The following is a 20,307-nucleotide window of genomic DNA, read 5'->3' on the forward strand; positions in this document are numbered from 1 at the left end:
CTGCAGGCTCTCCCCCTTCCCTGAGGAGAAAATGGCTTTTCTGGCTCTTTGAATAGCCATGGCAATGAAACATCAGGACAGAGGATATAGGGCTATTCCTATCCTCACTACAAACCTGCAAGGTAGATTAAGGAGAGACCAAGCCAAGTTTACCACTGGACCTCTGGGGTGAGGCTGGATTGATCTCTGCCTGCCTGAATTCAGTCCAATGTTCTAACCACAACAACACACTGAACTGAGAAATGCTTTGAAAATGAAGAAGCTTAAGAATGCATATTCATTACTTGGCCACGTCTCATGCTTCCCACACCCATTTTAAGTGGTAGATCCAGAATTTCTTGGATTGGTTATTTATGTCAGAATAAGCTTATGCAACATGGTCCATAATAAGGTCAAACCGAGCCTCCAACACATTAATGCAAATAATCCACAAATGATGTCGTTGTTCATGTAACCAAAATACAAATTAGTTGCTGTTTCTCTACTGCATAATATATTTCCAGTGCAGCAGGGCAAGTCCCTCTCCCTGGCTAAGCATTTCAAGAATGCAGAACACAGTTCCATTCCGGCAAATGCAACCAAAGGTAAACAAAAGGGGAGGAAAGGTCTTCGTTTTACGAAGAGAACTCCGATGACTCTTGGCTGATTGCACAAGGAATCCGAGATTGTTCACACTGCAGCCAAGACTGCTATTGTTCAATCTCTGCCTCCTGTGCACTCATGTGATGATAAATGTTAATGTGAGCATGAAAGCAGTGGGTTCATACCTACTCTGTCAAACAGCAGTAGTTTACTGGTTTAATTATTACAGGAGTAAGCTACCTTACTGATGAAATTATTGCTGGAGTCTTGCACTGCCAACATGCCAATTCGGTAGCGACCAATCCACTCAGACGGTGAATCCACTTCAGAAGGTGAACGCTAAAGTTCTTGCTGGAATAAGCTACTGCTGCTTAAGAAAGTAGGTGTAAGCGCAACATTTGTTCTTCCAAGACATCTGAAGAAGAGTCTAGTTAGAAACAGTAGTGAAAAAGGACAATTGCTTTAACCTACAGGTCCACAACAAGTAAAGGGTGGGGGGAGAATTCACACTGACCGTTAAGGATGCTATTCCTTTGTGGTAAGATTTCAGTGACTCAGCAATACAGGAAAGTGCTGAACTATAATCATCCTTTTGCAGCCCTGTCAGGCACTGCTCTGCATGGGAGAACTCCTTCAAGCTGTTTAGCCAGAAGTAGAAGTGTTCTGAAGCCACCTGAGTCAGCAAACTTTGATACAGCTCTCTGGCCATGCCATGGTTACCCTGTGCAGGGCAACAAGAGAGAGATTTACAGAACAAAAACAAAACAAAACTCTGCACTTAAACCAAACGATAAAACAGGATCAGAATAATATGAAATCGTCAAAAACATTTCAAAGTCGTTCTTGCCATTTAAAGCTTGTATATATCCCACAAGTGGAACCTTGCTGAGAATCTTGCTCTCAGTGGCGTAGCGTGGGCTGTCAGCACCCGGGGCAAGGCAAGTAATTTGCGCCCCCTAACCCATGGATTTGCGCCCCCTAACCCATGGATTTGCACCCCCTAACCCTAACCCCCAGATGTTGCGCCCGGTGTGGCCGGCCCCCCCTGCACCCCCCACGCCACTGCTTGCTCTCCCCACTGAAAGGCCTTAGTCTTTCCCAATGAAATCTAAAATAGCGCCCTTGCTCAAGATGAGTGCTCCAGTTAACAGCTGCCAAAATGGGACTCTACAAAATGGTATCCAGACCCTACCATGCCTCCAATGAAATCAGCTGACTTTTTTGTTGTTGTAAAATTAGCTGAGGGGAGTTGGTCCATCAATAGCTGGAATCTGGCAGGTAGAATTGTTTTAGTTTAGCATGCTTTCACATATTTTAACTCTACTCCTTATTCTTTAAAAAAGATCCTAATACAGCAAAGAAATAATAAAAAAATGCAGCCACTTTATATCACGTAGGGGGGCAATTATCTCCCCAAAAGTTTACAGTCTTCATGGGGAATTTAAGGAGTACAAAGAGTTACTTTCAACTCAGTCAATTAGCCTTGCTTATTGGGGAAACCAAAATTATAAATTATAGATCACACATACCATTCTGGAAGCTTGTCTGGCTATCCTGTAAGCTGTCCATCCATTGGAGACATTTTCAAGCTGTTGTTTGATAACAGTTTTCACTTCAGAGGATAAAGTCTTCTGGCTGGCAACAAATATCACAGTAGCAAGAGATACCTAACAAGGAAGGAATAGTGCAAAGCTGAATGAAAAAATAGATCACACAGACCCTAGCCACAAATAATGTGGAATCATAGTCTGCCATCACCGGCATGAGCTTTGGTCTCATCAGGTCCACCCGCCCCCCACTTGCACAATGAATACAGTTGTACCTTGGATCCCGAACGCCTTGCGAGTTGAATGTTTTGGCTTCTGAACACCGCAAACCCAGAAGTGAGTGTTGCAGTTTGCGAACGTTCTTTGGAATCCTGCAGCCAATCGGAAGCCGCACCTTGGTTTCTGAACATTTTGGAAGTCAAACAGACTTTCAGAACAGATTCCGTTTGACATCCAAGGTACGACTGTAGTTATGTACCTGGTTCACTAGTAAATTTGCTAGTAAAAAACTAGTAAATTTTCCTTCCAATCAGAATCACAGTGACAAATTAGGATCAAACTGCAATGCAATCCTGGTTTGTGGGGAAACGGGGAGTTACACAAACCATAGTTTACTAGGTTTAGACAAAGCAGCATTGCTGCTAAACCAGGAGTGGTAAGTACTTTATTCAATCTCTGACCACCACAAGAGGAGGAATATAGAAGGGGAAGGCAGAGTCCAAGGTTCATACTCCATAAACCAAGGTTTAGTGCTACATTTGAATAGTTTTCTGTTACTTTATTTGAAAGGTTAACCACTCTAATACCAAACACACTTCCAATAGAGCTTAGGACCCAGTCCAACACTCTTGAGCTTGGATACATTCACCTCCAGTAAAGTCTCAAGGATTTCAGTGAAAATTGCTTGCAAGTGGGTCTGTCTGAAAAGGATTGCAAGCTTTGGCAAGTAAACATGGGGTTATATACAACTGGATCACTGAAATTAATGCATAGGTCTATCTTAAGGCCACTGATTTCAACTGGTCTACTCTGAGAACAACTTAGCTGGATATAACCAATGGTACTGAAATGGCTTTATGCCCTCATAAAAGCCCTGTTAAATCAAACTACAAATCCAGCACCTGTGATCACTCAGGTATCACCAGAAGGGCATTAAAACAACAGCTCTGCATTATTGCTTTGCAACTTGCATTCAGCATTGCCTCATGGCTAATGATTGATGTGAGAATTTGCTTAATCCCCCCTTTAAAGCCATCTAAGCTAATGTCACCTTCACATCTTATGAGCACAATTCCATAAATTATGTGCTATCTGAAGTGCTTCTTCTTGTCTGTCCTGCATCTACTGCTAATCAATTTCACCGACTGATCCAATCTTATATGAGAGGGCAAAAAACCTGCTTTCTCCACACCATACATAATTTCACGAGCCTCTACCATGTTCTTTCCTCTAGACATGTTCTTTCCTAAACAAAAAGGCCTTTTCTGGTATGGAAGGCGTTCTAACCCCTTGATTTTGGTGGTCCTTTTCTACACTTTCCCATTTGTTATGCTTTTGAGGCTTAAAAAGATATTAAAAAGTAGAAAAACATTCAGCAACACAGTCACAATAAATAACTGGAACAAAATTACATGAAAATATCGTATAGCAAACAATAGGCTGTTTCAGCCCTCTGCCCATTATATCTGAAATACCTTTATCAGTTTCACACACAGCAGTGTGTGGGATCAGGCAGCTCTGCCCAAAGCCTGCCACTTCCCTGGGCCTGTTCCCTGAGCATCAGAAACAAAGCTGAGGGAACTTCCTCTCTGCCTTGGCTAGCATTGGCAAGGCAGTTTGTGCATGTTTGTCCACACACAAGCACTTTCAATTGAACTGTCTCAATGTTTCCTGCCCACACTAGTGGGTGGTACTTGATGGTGATGTGTTGAAATGCTGAGTTGTTGCCTGCTGCCCTCAACTGATACCTGCACACCCTCACTGAGGTTCAGAAACCTGAGCTCTGTTGCGGGCAAATATCTGTTCACTTGTGCATGCGACACCTCTTTCTCTCTCTCTCTCTCTCTCTCTCTCTCTCTCTCCATGTTTTCCGATACACAAGACTTTCACAAAGCAGGTTTAATTATACAGTGGTACCTCAGGTTAAGTACTTAAATTGTTCCGAAGGTCCGTTCTTAACCTGAAACTGTTCTTAACCTGAAGCACCACTTTAGCTAATGGGGCCTCCTGCTGCCGCTGCGCCTCCTGAACACAATTTCTGTTCTCATCCTGAAGCAAAGTTCTTAACTTGAAGCACTATTTCTGGGTTAGCGGAGTCTGTAACCTGAAGCGTATGTAACCTGAAGCGTATGTAACCTGAAGCGTATGTAACCTGAGGTACCACTGTATGTTCATTTGTGTTGCCTGAGCCCACCAAAGAGTGCTTTACCAACGGAAGCAGTAGAAGGGGTGATTATGGCACCCAGCAAAACATCACCACAGGTATAAAAAACCACACCCACACAATGCGCTTCAACACCTCCACAGCTGAGTAAAGTCGCTCCCCAACCCACATTATCCGTGGATTGGGCAAGATTCAAATCAAATGGGGTGTGCATAAGGGCTGCCACTTGGATAAGGTGGGCAATACAAAAACCATGGAGACATGGGATGCATCAAATCCACTTTGAGCTGTCCTGTGTCTACAGCCATGGTGGAAATGGGCAAAACTTTTTACAGTGGTGCTGTCATTTCCAGGCCAAGCTGACCACCCATGTAAAACAAGTGCCACCTACTGGACTGAAGGAGGATTAAGATTAGTAAGACGGCAGATATACTCCTAAATGGATGTGTTTCAGGTTTGGGATGCAGACTTTTCAGTTTCCTTTACTGGCTGAAAAATACAAACATCTATTTGATGCTTACTTAATAGAAGTTAAACAATTTAACATGCCACTCCTCTGTACCATCAAGTTCAATGGGTTTTTTTTTCATTTACAGTATTAGAAATGCTCTCTTCCTTCCTCTCTCTCTCTCTCTCTCCCTCCCTCTCCCTCTCCCTCTCTCTACACACACCCACCCACCCACCCACCCCTCTTTCAGTAATCACATTGACTTCATCAAATCCAAGGTGTCCAGTGACATCATTATTTAATTAAAAAAGCCAACTGTCTATCTAGCACCTCATCTAGTAGCCAAACAAGCTTCTCTACTGACTGAACATTCAGCTGATATCTAAAACAGTGCTCTGATGCTAACCCCTCATATTTGTTAGACAGAAGCATTTTGGCTTTGAAAATAATGGTGTGTTTTTTTAAGCATCATGACTAGTGGCAACCATAGGTTAGATGAAGGATAGGTCTGCCCAGATATATGCTTTCAAACTTGTTAGACCAGTGGTTTGTCATAATGTGCTTTCACTCTCTCACAAGTTCATAGACACATTCCTCCAGTACCACAGGTAGGAAACGAGAAGCAATGAAATCTTTTCGTGTAAAACTGTTATCCAAAACCACTAGGCATTTCTCTACAACACTAATGTTGTATTTTAATCTTGTTTTTAAGTTGTATTCATTCAACTTGTTTTTATTATTGCTTGTTAGCCACCCTGAGCCCAGCCTTCACTGGGGAGGGCGGGGTATAAATAAAAAATTATTATTATTATTATTATTATTATTATTGCAACAGATTTGATAACCAAAAATGAAAAGAGAAGTAACAAGTCTTTTAAATGTGAATGCTAACGTCGTGAAAGAATGGGGTAGAAGAAACATGGCAAAGGATACAAGGATACAAAAAAAGAGAAAGAAACCCCATGATGAGAAGAGAAAGCAAAAAACACAGCAATGTTGTAACTGCATCATGGTTTTCCCTGCAATGAGGCAAGTTGACTGTTACACAACATGTAATACTACATGTTTACAAAATGGTTATTCAATCCAATGGCACCCAGGACCAGTTTGCTATATCTGGAATCAATGTTGCTTACTAAAAGCTCTTGCTGTTTATCAGATGCAGATCGTCCAATCACTTTATAGAGATCCATCAGGTCCCCCAGCATTCCGTCTCCCAAGACCGGTAACTGCATGGCAATGGCGGCCAAGCAGTGGCACATGAGAATCCTGGCAGCATCTTGTGCGCTGTGCAGCTGTGTCAACAAGGACTCCACAATGGACTGGCTCAGGTGGGGCCGGCACTTGGCCAGCTTCACCATGCAAGTGAGTGCTATCTGCATTGGGGGAAAACAAAAAAACCGCTTGTTCAACATTCATCACAAATCTGTCAAACGCTACTCGCTTTTGGTCACAACACTCATGTAACCATGAAGGTGCAAAATAAAGGAGAAACCAAAAAACACAAACCACCAAACCCTCTAAACTAAAGAACATGCAGGGAGGATTCAGATTTCGGAAGTGCACAGAGAGAGGAGAGGGAATGGAAGTTACACTGCAGAGCCAGAAGTCCTTGCACTAATGGAAATGTTTTGTTGGATACTGCCTTTAAGCTTCTGTACAGCGGACCCTTCCAGCTTTGGGAATCATCAGCTGCTTCTAAACTTAAAACTAAGCTGGGCTGATTACATCCTGCCTAAAAAGGATAAACTGTGTTTAGCTTAAACTATGATTCATTGGAAGAAGCCAGGATCAAACTGTGGTTTATGTGGTTTAAACATAGGATAGCACTCTAGTCCCATCTCCGTTCTGTTTTTACAAAGATTAGACTCATGCGATATACATATAATATTACTACTTATTGTATGGAACGACAATGAGACAAACTACATATTCACCTATCCCAAGTATTTTTCCTGACTACCTGCTCCACAAAAGGCATTAACTCATTTGCATGTCAGTCTTCTTTGGTTATATGGGGTGGCCAGCTCACAAGAGCACAGTGAGGCAAATGTTGGGCTACTCCGGACTTGCTTATTGAGTCCTGCCCTTGATCTGTGTGCATTCGGTAGTGCTTGGGCATTTATTTCTACTTTAAGTAGTTAACCAGACCACAAAAAGCGGCCCCACTAAAACAACCTGCATTGCTCTTACATAGATTAATATGGAAGACAACTGGGTTGGTGGGGGTGGATTTATTATTTACCTTTAAGGTTGCTTGAGTACCTGGACTGCTGTCTTGACTACAAAGAACAAGGAGGGATTCAAGGCCAAAGACAGCATCCTGCTCCAACGGCAAAAGATCTAGGACAAATATTTAAACTTTAATTCCTGACTGTTTTAATACTAGCCACTGTGGTCCTCATGGCCATGAAAGAGAACAAAACATTTCCCCTTTAACATACTTTGGAAATCTGGGAGCTAGAAATGCCTTGATGCAGTAATACAGCACAGCCAAATGAGTTTCAAATAAATTCCATCAGTTTTAAAACCCCAAGAACTGAAATGCTGTCATTTCTAGCTTGCATGCATTTCTTAGTGTTCGGGAGGAGAAAATGGTGAAATGAAAAACAAAACAAACCACATGACCATTAGATTTGGCTATGAACTGGAAGGCAGCAACACCATCTTAAAATTTCTCTTTCATTACATTGGCAGAGAAATGAGCAGGATGTCTGCAGTTCACACCCAGTTAACTTAAGAGCAGTGCACTGATTTACATTAGGATGACCATGCTTAGCTCTCATTCCAACAAAATACTGCATAAGCAATGGAAAAATAGTGAAAGTAAACAGCAATTACTTGAGCTCTCTAGTTTAGCATCAAAGGTAGACGTCCACATGAGTTCAACTTGTTTCCAAAGAAAAACACAGCACATTACATCAAACATGGGGAGATATACTATGACACCCACCCACCCATCCTTTTAGAATTACCTTTTTCCTGGCATGAAGCAGCTATGTTTGTCAGAACTCGGACTCCATGAGCCGCAATACCCTGGTTATTATGGTAACAGCATTCCTGTGCTAGTTTGACTATATCGGATGATCTTGTTGTCGTAGCTGTTGCTCCTAAGGGAGAAATAGTGGGATACTTTTAAACAGCAAAGCCTTGTTCATTACATGCAGTATTTTCTTTTCCACAGTTTAAGAGCAAGGGAAAAATAGGAAGATGGTCTGGTTATAAGCATTGCCTAAGCTCCAACTAAGCTATAAAGGGGTATTTATTTTAATAACAATAACGCCACCCATCGGACTGGGTTACCCAAGCCACTCTGGGTGGCTTCCAACAAATTAAAACACAGTAAGACATCAAACATTAAAAACTCCCTATACAGGCCTGCCTTCAGATGTCTTCTAATAAGAAATAAGACTGGTGTAGTGCATCCGTCGGAGCAAGCTGCAAAGCTTCCAGAAAGGGAAGCAGCAGCACGAGTCCCTTTCTAAATTTCCTTATTTCTCAGCACCTCTAGAGGCTTTGGGGAAGGGGATGCTGCTGTCATTTTTCAGCTTCTTCAATGCCTCACACAGGGTGAAATATGACTCTGTCCCTCCCACCCAAGTGATCCACTCAGTGGATTTGTAACTGGCTGACTGACCGAACCCAAAGGGTGCTCATCAATGGTTCCTCTTCATCCTGGAGAAGAGTGACTAGTGGGGTGCCACAGGGTTCTGTCTTGGGCCCGGTGTTATTCAACATCTTTATCAACGACTTGGATGATGGACTCAAGGCCATCCTGATCAAATTTGCAGATGACACCAAACTGGGAGGGGTGGCTAACACCCCAGAGGACAGGATAACACTTCAAAACGACCTTGACAGATTAGAGAACTGGGCCAAAACAAACAAGATGAATTTTAACAGGGAGAAATGTAAAGTATTGCACTTGGGCAAAAAAAATGAGAGGCACAAATACAAGATGGGTGACACCTGGCTTGAGAGCAGTACATGTGAAAAGGATCTAGGAGTCTTGGTTGACCACAAACTTGACATGAGCCAACAGTGTGACGCGGCAGCTAAAAAAGCCAATGCAATTCTGGGCTGCATCAATAGGAGTATAGCATCTAGATCAAGGGAAGTAATAGTGCCACTGTATTCTGCTCTGGTCAGACCTCACCTGGAGTACTGTGTCCAGTTCTGGGCACCACAGTTCAAGAAGGACACTGACAAACTGGAACGTGTCCAGAGGAGGGCAACCAAAATGGTCAAAGGCCTGGAAACGATGCCTTATGAGGAACGGCTAAGGGAGCTGGGCATGTTTAGCCTGGAGAAGAGGAGGTTAAGGGGTGATATGATAGCCATGTTCAAATATATAAAAGGATGTCACACAGAGGAGGGAGAAAGGTTGTTTTCTGCTGCTCCAGAGAAGCGGACACGGAGCAATGGTTCCAAACTACAAGAAAGAAGATTCTACCTAAACATTAGGAAGAACTTCCTGACAGTAAGAGCTTTTCGACAGTGGAATTTGCTGCCAAGGAGTGTGGTGGAGTCTCCTTCTTTGGAGGTCTTTAAGCAGAGGCTTGACAACCATATGTCAGGAGTGCTCTGATGGTGTTTCCTGCTTGGCAGGGGGTTGGACTCGATGGCCCTTGTGGTCTCTTCCAACTCTATGATTCTATGATTCTATGATTTGTTCATGACACAAGTCCTGGGGGTTGGGGGTCCAAGAGCTGAGTTTTTGCTTTACCAAGAGCATTTTTTCAGAAACAGCATGCACAGGAGAAGGGAGGACCCAAAGATGACTACAAATAATGTTGGCTCTTAAGCCAACATTGTAGAACCTGCACAGAACAATACTGCTCTTCCAAAACACAGAACAGCCAGATGGCCACTATCCACATCCATCTTATCTCAAATTTATGCAAGTTCCAATCACTACAATATAGCCTAGATTCCATCAGCCCCTCCATTTATTTATTTTTAAGTGATACTCCACACCCTTGCAGAAAAATTGTCTGCAGGGTGGCTTTGGGATCCTCATCGTTTCTCAGTCTACCTTGCTTCAGGGGGCTTGTTTCAAGGTTGAAAGACTGTTCCAAGTTCATTGGAGAAGGAGCGGAATATGAAGACAACAAATCATTCATTCAGATTCAAAGAGCTACCAAAGATTAGTGGGTTTAAACTTCTCCAAAATCAATAGGCCTTCACACAAACCAAATCAGGACTCAAAAAACACAGAATGCATCAACAATCTGATTAACTTAGAGGCCATCCTGAGACATAGCTGGAGAGCGGAGGATGGTTTAAATCAGATGTGCCAATCGATTCATGCAATGCTGTGTGTAGCGAAACAGCAAACCAGGCAACTCAAGCAACTTTAAAAGGTAAATAATGTATTCTATCTTATTGTCTAACATATTAATTCATGTTAGAGAAGTGCAGGTTTTAAAATGATCATATGCAGAGAAGAAGGGTGTCAGAGAATACGAATGTGGAAGGCAACTGTAGCGCAGGACTAGTTTCTTGGTTTATAATTTCGGTCATTATCATAGTCTTACAATGCGATTAAAATTAGCTCTGCAGTTTTTGAACTGCTGCAGTGCCTTCCAAGGAAACACACTTTTCAACATTATTTACAGTGTTCAAAAGACTGAAAAGCAGCTTCCGGAGGTGGCGCGAACGGCAATGGCTGCCCTCTTCTAATCGGGAGAGGGAAGCTCCGCTGAGAACGGGTCGTCCGCTGCGGCGAAGCGGAGACCCATTTTGGAAAACCACAGGTGGCAGAAGCCTGTGGTCTTGGGACCCGGTGGGCGCCAGGAGCAGTCCCCAAAACGTTGAAGGAACCCCGTAAGGGGCTCCGGATCGCGGAGGGGGTTGCGGCGCTGTGGGTCGTTCCGCAGTCAACGGAGCGAAGCCGCGTTGCTGCTGCCGGTGAGCGCTGACCTTTCTTCCTAAAACTTCTGATTCGGAAAGCAACAATCCGTGAGTAATAAGGATTTTACAAAATTTTGAGACCTAAAAACATTGAATTTGGCTGAAAGCGGAGTGACGAAAAATAGGAAGTCCGTCTTCCGCCGACACTGAACTTCAAAGCAAAGAGCTGGAGGAGTGGAGGCAAAGAGCGAACTTTTAACTTAACTGATCTGGGCACCCGTGGAAATTATTTCTAAGCAGAATAAGGATTTTAAGTAATTGATTATATGACTTCTATTTGGACTGTGATACCTTTCTTCCATTTGGATTACAATTTAAGCAAAAAACCCAGGTGCTGGAACTGCAGTCAGTCTGCAGGGTTGGATATTTTGAACTTAAACTTTGTAACAATCTGAGGGAGTTTGGACTGGCTACTTTGAAGCACCTTTCGGAATACCAGTAAGCACTGTCTGAAATATTGTGGCTTTTTAAATACTAACTCTGCTAAAACCTACCTTATTGAAGGTTCCTGGACATTAAATTAGACTTTATTAATTTTATTGGAATTGATTTCTTCCCTAAAGACATTTTAAGCTCCCCCTAGAGGATTTGGGATTTACAGCAGTGACATTGTTTTACTTTCCTTTTCCCGGCCTCCTGTTTGACTGTTACCATCTGGGCCGTTGTTTTCTCATGGGAACAACTCAGCTTGACCTTGATTCTTAGATAACTCTGGAATGAGTGGTGCAAGAAAAAAGGGACCGAGAACCAGACAAACAACTTTAACAACTTTAACCGCAGCCTCTCAGGCACGTAGATCATCTGTGCCTACCTTGCCTACTTTGCCTATTTTGACTTCTGAGGAAGAAGCTGCTTCTCTGCCACGGGCAGGGGAGGGAGAAACTGAGGAATTACAATTGGAAGAGATGGCCTCAGGAGCAACTGGCTCTATTTTAGAGAAAATTCTTGAAAAATTGGAATCTTTGGATAAAAAAGTTGATCAGCAAACAGCTAAAATTGATCAAAACACAGAAAGTTTAAATAGATTAACTGGACAAGTCGCACAGAATGTACAAGCAATTGGAGAACTGAAGGAGACTGCAGGTGAAAATCAGAAACTGGCTGAGGATACCAGCCAAAGACTGGGAAATTCAGAAAAAGAGGTAAGACCACTCAGCAAACAAGTAGGCGAACACCAGACCTATCTTTCCATGACAGAACTGCGGAACAGGGAGACCAATTTAAGGATAAGGTCGGTACCAGAAGTGGAAGAAGGCAACTTAGCTGAGTTTTTGACTAAAGAATTTTCCAAGTTTTGGAACCTAGAGGAAAAAGATCTTAAAATCATATCAGACTTCAGGCTTGGAAGACTTATAAAGAAAGAGAAGCCCAGAGACTGTTTAATAACATTGAGATCAAAGGAGGAAAGGGACAAGATTTTGGGCCTGCATTATGGAAAGTCACTGGATATTTTGGACAAAAGAATTGAAATTTACAAGGATATTCCTAAACAACTGTTGGACCTTAGATCTGATTATTTGGAACTAGTAAGACTGTTGAGGAGCAACTCAATCATCTTCAGGTGGGATTTTCCTCAGGGATTATCTTTCACTTTTAGAGGGAAGAAGATTAAAATCAGAACACTGGAAGATAGAGATAAGTTTCTGATCGCCTACGGAGAGGACCTTCAAAAAGGACTTGAACTACCTTCGGGGCCTGGAGCACCAGGGGTGCCTGCACCCTCGGATCCTGAAGATCCAGCGAACAAGGTACCACCCCTGGAAAAATAACCAGATTTATTCAGGATGTCTCTGCAACTTTTGAGCTGGAATATAAATGGCTGCAACATCCCGGAAAAAAGGAGGAAAATTTTTCATATATTAAAAAAGGAACAATTGGACATTATTTGCTTACAAGAAACACATGTGACTAGGCTCCACAGAAAAGTATTAATAAATAAAAGCCTTGGTCAGGAATTTATATCTTCAGACAAAGTAAAGAAGAGAGGCGTGGTGATATATGCAAAAGAGAGCCTGTCACCCAAATTTTTATTTAAAGATGAACATGGAAGAATTCTGGCAATCGAAATACAACATCAAGGAGAAAAGATTCTGATATTAGGAATTTATGCACCAAATGAAGGGAAATCGGAATTTTTCAAGAAGTTGCATGAGACCATGCTGGATTATCTGGACTATGACAACATCGTTATGATGGGAGACATGAACGGGGTCGTGTCAACTAACATGGATAAGTCACAAAGCCAAAATGTTACAAAAGATGGCAGACTACCAAAGACCTTTTTTGAATTGACAGACAATATGGACTGGATTGACATTTGGAGAACGAAGAACCCCTTGGGAAAAGAAGGAACATTTTTCTCTGAAGCCCAGCTGACTTGGACAAGAATCGACCAAATATGGATAACTAGAGGTCTGGCACCCAAGGTCAGAAAGGTGGAAATCTGCCCAAAAACCTGCTCCGACCATAATGCATTGAAAATGGACATGATATTATTACCAACCGGCTCCTTTAGATGGAAGATGAATGACAATTTGTTTAGAGATCAGGAGACTATTAAGAAGGCCCAGAAAGCTTTGAAAGACTATTTTGAGATAAATATGAACACTACGGTGGAAAAAAGAATTATTTGGGACGCAAGTAAAGCTGTAATGAGGGGGTTCTTGATACAACAGAATGCTGTAAGGAAGAGGATGCAAAACGACAGAAAAGATAAGATTTTGGAGAAAATAAAAGAACTAGAGAAGAAGTTAAGATTAAACCTGAAGTCACAGCCGATCTTGAGAGAAATCAAACTCCATCAAGCACAATATTCTAAACTGATAAATCAGGAAATAGAGTGGAAGATTAAATTAATGAAACAAAAAACTTTTGAATCGGCAAATAAATGTGGGAAACTGCTAGCTTGGCAGTTGAAGAAGAGACAAAAATTAAATACAGTTACAAATTTGGAAATTGAAGGAAGAAACATTCAGAACCCCACGGAGATTAGAAAGTGTTTTCAGAAATATTTCAAAAAATTATATACTCAAGGGCCGCAGGACGAGGTTGAGATTAAACAATTTTTGGAGAAAAATGGACTTAAAAAATTGTCACAAGAAAATAGATCACTCCTGAACAGTAAAATAACACCCCAAGAGATTGAAAAAGCCATTCAGAACATGAAATTGGGCAAATCTCCAGGGCCAGATGGGCTAACCTCCAAGTATTATAAGACATTGAAAGACTACTTGATACAACCACTGACGGAGGTTAGCAATGAAATTATGGAGGGGAGGAGGGCGCCGAATTCGTGGAAGGAAGCATTCATCACATTGATACCCAAATCGGATTCTGAAAAGACACAACTCAAGAACTACCGTCCCATCTCCCTTTTAAATGTGGATTACAAAATATTTGCAGATGTCCTGGCAAGTAGACTTAAAAAAGTTTTAAATGAAGTAATTCACAAAGACCAGGCAGGCTTTCTCCCAGGTAGACACATGTCTGCTAATACAAGGAACATTATTGACATCTTGGAACTTTTGCAAACAGACATAAATACAAAAGCAGTGCTAATTTTCATAGATGCGGAGAAAGCCTTTGATAATATTTCTTGGAAATTTATGAAGGGAAACTTAAAAGAAATGGGGGTGGGTCGGGGTTTTGAGAATGGGATTGATGCAATATATTCAGAACAAAAGGCGAAATTGATAGTAAACAATGTGGTTACAGAAGAGTTTAAAATTGAAAAAGGAACACGACAAGGCTGCCCGATTTCCCCTTTGTTATTTATATCGGTTCTGGAGGTGCTCTTGAATATGATTAGAGGGGACCGGTTGGTGGAAGGGATTCAGGTCGGAGCGAAACAATATAAACTTAAAGCTTTTGCAGATGACCTAGTTCTGACCCTGCAGGAGCCAGAATCTAGTACAATAAGAGTATTACAATTGATTCAAGATTTTGGTCGGGTGGCGGGATTCAAACTAAATAAACAGAAAACTAAGGTGTTGGGAAAAAATCTGACAGATACAGAGTCGGAACGGTTTCAGAGAGAAACAGAACTAACTGTGGTTAAAAAAGTAAAGTACCTAGGGGTAAATATAACAGCAAAGAATCTGAGTCTATTTAAGGATAACTATGAAAAATGTTGGTCTGAAATCAAGAGAGACTTGGATAGTTGGACAAAATTGAAGCTTCCCTTGTTAGGCCGAATTGCTGCTGTTAAGATGAATGTATTGCCAAAGATGTTGTTTTTGTTCCAAACATTGCAGATTGTGGACAAGACGGAGTGCTTCCGGAAGTGGCAGAGAGATATATCTAAATTTGTCTGGCAGGGCAAAAAGCCCAGAATTAAGTTTAAGATACTAACTGATGCGAAAGAAAGAGGGGGCTTTGCCCTGCCAGACTTAAAGCTGTACTATGAAGCCGCAGCTTTCTGCTGGCTAAAAGACTGGCTACTTCTCGAAGACACTAATGTATTGGACCTGGAAGGTTTTAACAACGCTTTTGGTTGGCATGCATACTTATGGTATGACAAGGTTAAGATTAATAAGGTCTTTAAGAACCATATTGTCAGGAAAGCAGTATTTAATGTCTGGACAAAATACAAAGACTTATTGGAAAATAAAACTCCGAGGTGGCTTTCACCTCTGGAAGCTAAGGCCCGAAAAAGACCCAATATGGAGGCCAAATGGCCAAAATATTGGGAAATATTAGAAAAAGATGGAGACAATTGGAAATTGCAGAGTTTGGAGAAAATGAAGGATAAAGTGTGAGACTGGTTACATTACGCTCAGATTAAAGAAGTCTTTAAAAATGATAAAAAGGTAGGGTTCCAGGTGGAGAAATCGAAGTTGGAAACAGAATTGTTAGAACCAAAGACTAAGGTATTATCAAGAATGTATAACTTGCTGTTAAAATGGAATACACAAGACGAAATGGTTAAATCGGTTATGATAAAGTGGGCTCAGGACATTGGGTATAATATTATGTTTGAGGACTGGGAAAGGTTGTGGACCACTGGGCTGAACTTCACTGCATGTAATGCTCTGAAGGAAAATGTAATGAAAATGATATATAGATGGTACATGACCCCAGTTAAACTTGCCAAAATATACCATTTGTCTGATAATAAATGTTGGAAATGTAAAGAACATGAAGGAACATTCTTTCACCTCTGGTGGACCTGCCCTAAAGTGAAGGCCTTCTGGGAAATGATATATAATGAGTTGAAAAAGGTATTTAAGTATACCTTCACTAAGAAACCAGAGGCCTTCCTTCTGGGTATTGTCGGCCAGAAGGTGCTAAAGAAGGACCGAACATTTTTTATGTATGCAACAATGGCAGCAAGGATACTCATCGCTAAGAGCTGGAAAACTCAAGATCTACCCACACTGGAAGAGTGGCAGATGCAGCTGATGGATTATATGCAACTGGCCGAGATGACTGGTAGAATCCGAGACCTGGGAGAGGAGAGGGTTGAGGAAGATTGGAGGAAATTCAAGATTTATTTACAAAAATATTGTAATTTGGTTGAATGCTAAGAAGGATGCTAGATCATAAATAATTGCCTACCACTGAATTAGATCTGAATTTGACGATAAGTGAGATTAAGGAGAATACAAACTTTTTGGAGAATTGCTAGATTTTATTTAAATGAGCGGAGATAAGATTGCAAACAAGTGGGTAATTTGCCACTTGTTTTGTAACGATGCAAGTGTGAGCGGGAGACGCGAGGGAGTCCAAAGAAGTGATGAAATTATGTTATGATAGAAGTAATGTTGTTTAATATTTATGCATTTGTATTCAAAAATTTTAATAAATATGTATATAAAAAAAAAGACTGAAAAGCAGCACTTATACTAATATCTGCAACAACACTGAGGAAAAATTGAAAGTATGCCAAAATTTGGCTGATCTAATCTATTCATACCTGGAGCAATGCTGAAGTACTGTTTGATGGCTATTGTCCCCGACAGTGTGGAAAGTACAGATAGCATGCCTAGTTTCATACTGTCATAAGGAGTTTGAAGAGCACATTCACATAGTGCCTAAAAGCCAGGAGATAGGACAATTTTAGTACAAGGAAGGAAAATGAATTAAAAATTATTAACATGTGTTCATCACGCTTGATTCACACGCATACATAACATTAATATAACAGAAATGTAATGTATAATAATAGTAAATAAAAACAACTTTATGATTCCTGGTTGAGGATGCAAAGTACCTGCATTGGGGTGGGGGAAAATTATTAGTAACCTTAAGTACTTGGCAATTGTATAAGGCCTGGGTATTCAAAATTCTTCACACACATTATCTCAGCAGTCCTTATAATAACCCTATAAAGCTGTTCAATATTATCTGCATATTGTAGGTTGTGGAGCTGAGAAAGAGAGAAAGCATCTTGCCTAGAAGGCAGATTTGTTCTCTGTTGCTCCAGCGGGCAGGACCTAAACTAAGAGGTTTTGAAATGGCAAGGAACATAATTTCAGCTAAACATCAGAGGAAAAAACACTTCCTAATGCAAAGAGCTGTTTCATAGAGGGAAAGACCAGCTCTCATTTTCTGGAGCAATTTAGGCACAGGAACAATGTCTTCTCTTGTAAGGGATAACCACCAAGGGCCATTTCAGCTCTAAATTCTATGATTATACACTATGGGATTTGGGGAGGTATCCAATATGCACATTCCATTAGCTCAAGGATTTCTTTTTGCGCAACAGAACTGTCTCCCTCTCCTCTCCCTGCATGTACCTCCACCCTCTCCAAATCCACTATTGAAGGTTGGGGAAAAACCCAGAACTGATTTGCGGGGTGCCTGGAGTGAGGCTGTCCCACTGTGCAGCCAAAATAACACCCTTGAATTTCAGGCTTCCAGGCTCACAGCTCAATAGCTCTTAGTCACTACACCATGCCAGGTCCTGTTTGAGGTTATGTGAGGTGACAGGTAAACTTTACCTGTGGTCTTTCTCACAAGTGATGGCTGCCTCAAACATGCAAGTCAACATTTGTTACTGGAGCCATGGGTGATGAACATGCCAGTATGAAATCAGTCATAGAAGCTGAGGTCGGTCATGAGAATCGGTGTGCTATGCACTTCACTAAGTCAAGGATTTTTGAGCTGAATTACCAGCCTGATATTTCCCATTCATTCACACCAGGAAAGGAAGTGTCATTCCATGAAAGTATATGTCTCTCAATTGGGAAAGATTAAATGTCACCATGAAGTACACTGGTAGCTTTCTTTGTGCTGCTGCAGGAGGCAGAATAAAATCCTATGCGCAACATTCACTAACGTGGCATCATCATTTAAAGTTCAGGTACAACTGAATGCATTTATAGCCCCTGACCCCTTCTAGGTAAAATGCTTGTCACTTAAGCAACACACCTCCAGGGGTAAAAAAGTGAAAGGAGGGAGAAAGTCTCTGATACGTCTTGGTAGCCCACACAACCTAAGGAATACAGAAGCCTCAAAAATAAGCACAGAGCATCTCTCTCTGTCCTTAACTAGTATCAGCAGCTGCTGCTGATATGCAACAAAGGTTATTTTCCTGTTAGCAAACTTTCATAGGCATAGAAAAAATAGTTTCCTTTTAGAGCAACAGTCCTTACTAAGTACTGACTTGTTTATTTGTTCTGAAAAGTGGTCTTTTTACTAGTGGCCTAATAAAAATAAAAGGGGACGCAAGACATGGTGGAAGGACCTTCTCCCCTCTGTACAAAAGGGGAGGGAAGCTAGGTAAGACAGCATGTGCATGGAATAAAGCATGTAAAGCATCTTTTTCGGCATCAGATTAGAATAATCTATTCTAGCTGTCATTTTTGGATTTTTACAGAATTAATGATGCTTGAGTAGAGATTGGATGTGGAAGAAAGGGAAAATAGGGCAGGAGGAGGAAGTGGCAAGATTAATGGAACAGACAGATGTGTGGGGAAGGAGAAGAAACTATGCAGGCCAAAAGAAGTCACAGACAAATCTGTTCTAATTTTGGCTTTTCAGCAGATAGCGCCTGTGTATTTCAAAGTTTCACCCACCTCCGTAAGAAAGGAAAACTTTAAGAACAAAATAGAATTCTGAAGACAGTCAGATTTGCAATATGCAGAAAACAAAGTGTCGAGGGTCCAACTAAGGCAAGGGGGAAAGACCAGGTTTGTTTTTGTTTTAAATGGAACTGTGTATGTTACACCCATCAACAGAACCCCTCCAATTAATTAATGAATTTCCTTGCCATTGCTACACAATGCTCCAGTGCTTAACAGAACTCTCTAAAGAAATTACATTTGTTCCTTTCATCACAACACGCTGGACAGAAAAAACACCCAATATTCCCCTAGCCGTTTGGAACTTCCATACACAAAGAAAAAGAGTTCCATTCATGCACAACCATAAATTACAGAGAAAACGAAAGTGAAATTTGATTGTGCCCCTAGACTGTTTAAAACTAAATAAATCACTCAGTTTGCCATCGTCTTCTAAAATAGGTAATACAGTACCATACTACATTGATCTCTAACTTATAGGAAAGTTAAAGACTTGCAGTCATCTTTCACATTTTCCCACCACTTCCTCTAGTTTTTTATCGGGAAACCACATTATTGACATTTTGCAAGAGTGATATAAATCTTTAGTAATCTTCTGAATAGTGACCAAAGGCAGGAATCCCTCTTTCCGTGTCACAGATACAAAACCAAATTGCCCAGGCCCTACCTTTTTCCCAGATCTATGGGAGCTGGTTATATTTGCTCAGCTTTGAACCCTAGCTCAAATTCAGCACTCAGCAGCACATTCAAATAATAAAGCATGTCATATCCCACATATTCAGCCCGTATGTTTTCATTTTCTCATGACTCTTTCCTTGTTAACTCTTCATATTAACCAAAATAAAATGAAAATCCAGCTTTCCAAAACTTGCATCAGTATTTGCACTCAGTTCCTTTCTTAAGCTTATTGTTCCAGTGGAAGGCCAGGACAAACTCGTATTAGGCAATAGTATTAATAAAATAATACAAAACATCCATCCATAATATAAAACACTTTGTCAAGTTCCAGAGCGCTAAAACAGCTTCCCTTGTGCATTGCTGATAGCTCCAATTCTAGTATTATTTTGCTTTTTTAAAATCCAATTTGCCAACATCCATGATGTAAGAGACAGAAGTTACCACAGAGACCAAGGAACAAGATATAAATTTAAACAAACAAATACAGTTCTACAAAGTGCTAAAAGCCCACATGTTTTGACATTGTTCCCCACCTCGTTCTTCTGGACAGATCTTGAGTAGAATTAGTATGGCTTACATGCAAAACAGTATTAGCAGAACACTTCTGATCAATGACAACTGAAACAAGAGCCAAGTCACACTATACTGTGTCCTGCTCATGGGATCAGGAGGCATCAAAATGTTCTGCAGAATAGAGAAGGAGCACCTGACAGAATTCAATACTGTGAGGAG

General features: G+C 41.1%; 1 protein-coding gene across 2 annotated transcripts in view; it reads right to left on the minus strand.

The window, feature by feature from the left end:
• Positions 1 to 20,307, minus strand: part of INTS7 (integrator complex subunit 7) — a 50,972-nt gene that overhangs the window by 18,002 nt on the left and 12,663 nt on the right. For both annotated transcript variants that reach the window (XM_079971403.1, XM_079971404.1), the window contains 6 exons: positions 16,788 to 16,905; positions 7,936 to 8,070; positions 7,206 to 7,303; positions 6,097 to 6,336; positions 2,112 to 2,249; positions 1,097 to 1,303 (listed from right to left, as the gene is read on the minus strand). In XM_079971403.1, coding sequence (XP_079827529.1) covers positions 1,097 to 1,303; positions 2,112 to 2,249; positions 6,097 to 6,336; positions 7,206 to 7,303; positions 7,936 to 8,070; positions 16,788 to 16,905 — 936 coding nt within the window. The remainder of the gene's footprint in view (positions 1 to 1,096; positions 1,304 to 2,111; positions 2,250 to 6,096; positions 6,337 to 7,205; positions 7,304 to 7,935; positions 8,071 to 16,787; positions 16,906 to 20,307) is intronic.

This window comes from Podarcis cretensis (genome assembly GCF_951804945.1).
Source record: "Podarcis cretensis genome assembly, chromosome: 3".
Classification (NCBI taxonomy): domain Eukaryota; kingdom Metazoa; phylum Chordata; class Lepidosauria; order Squamata; family Lacertidae; genus Podarcis; species Podarcis cretensis.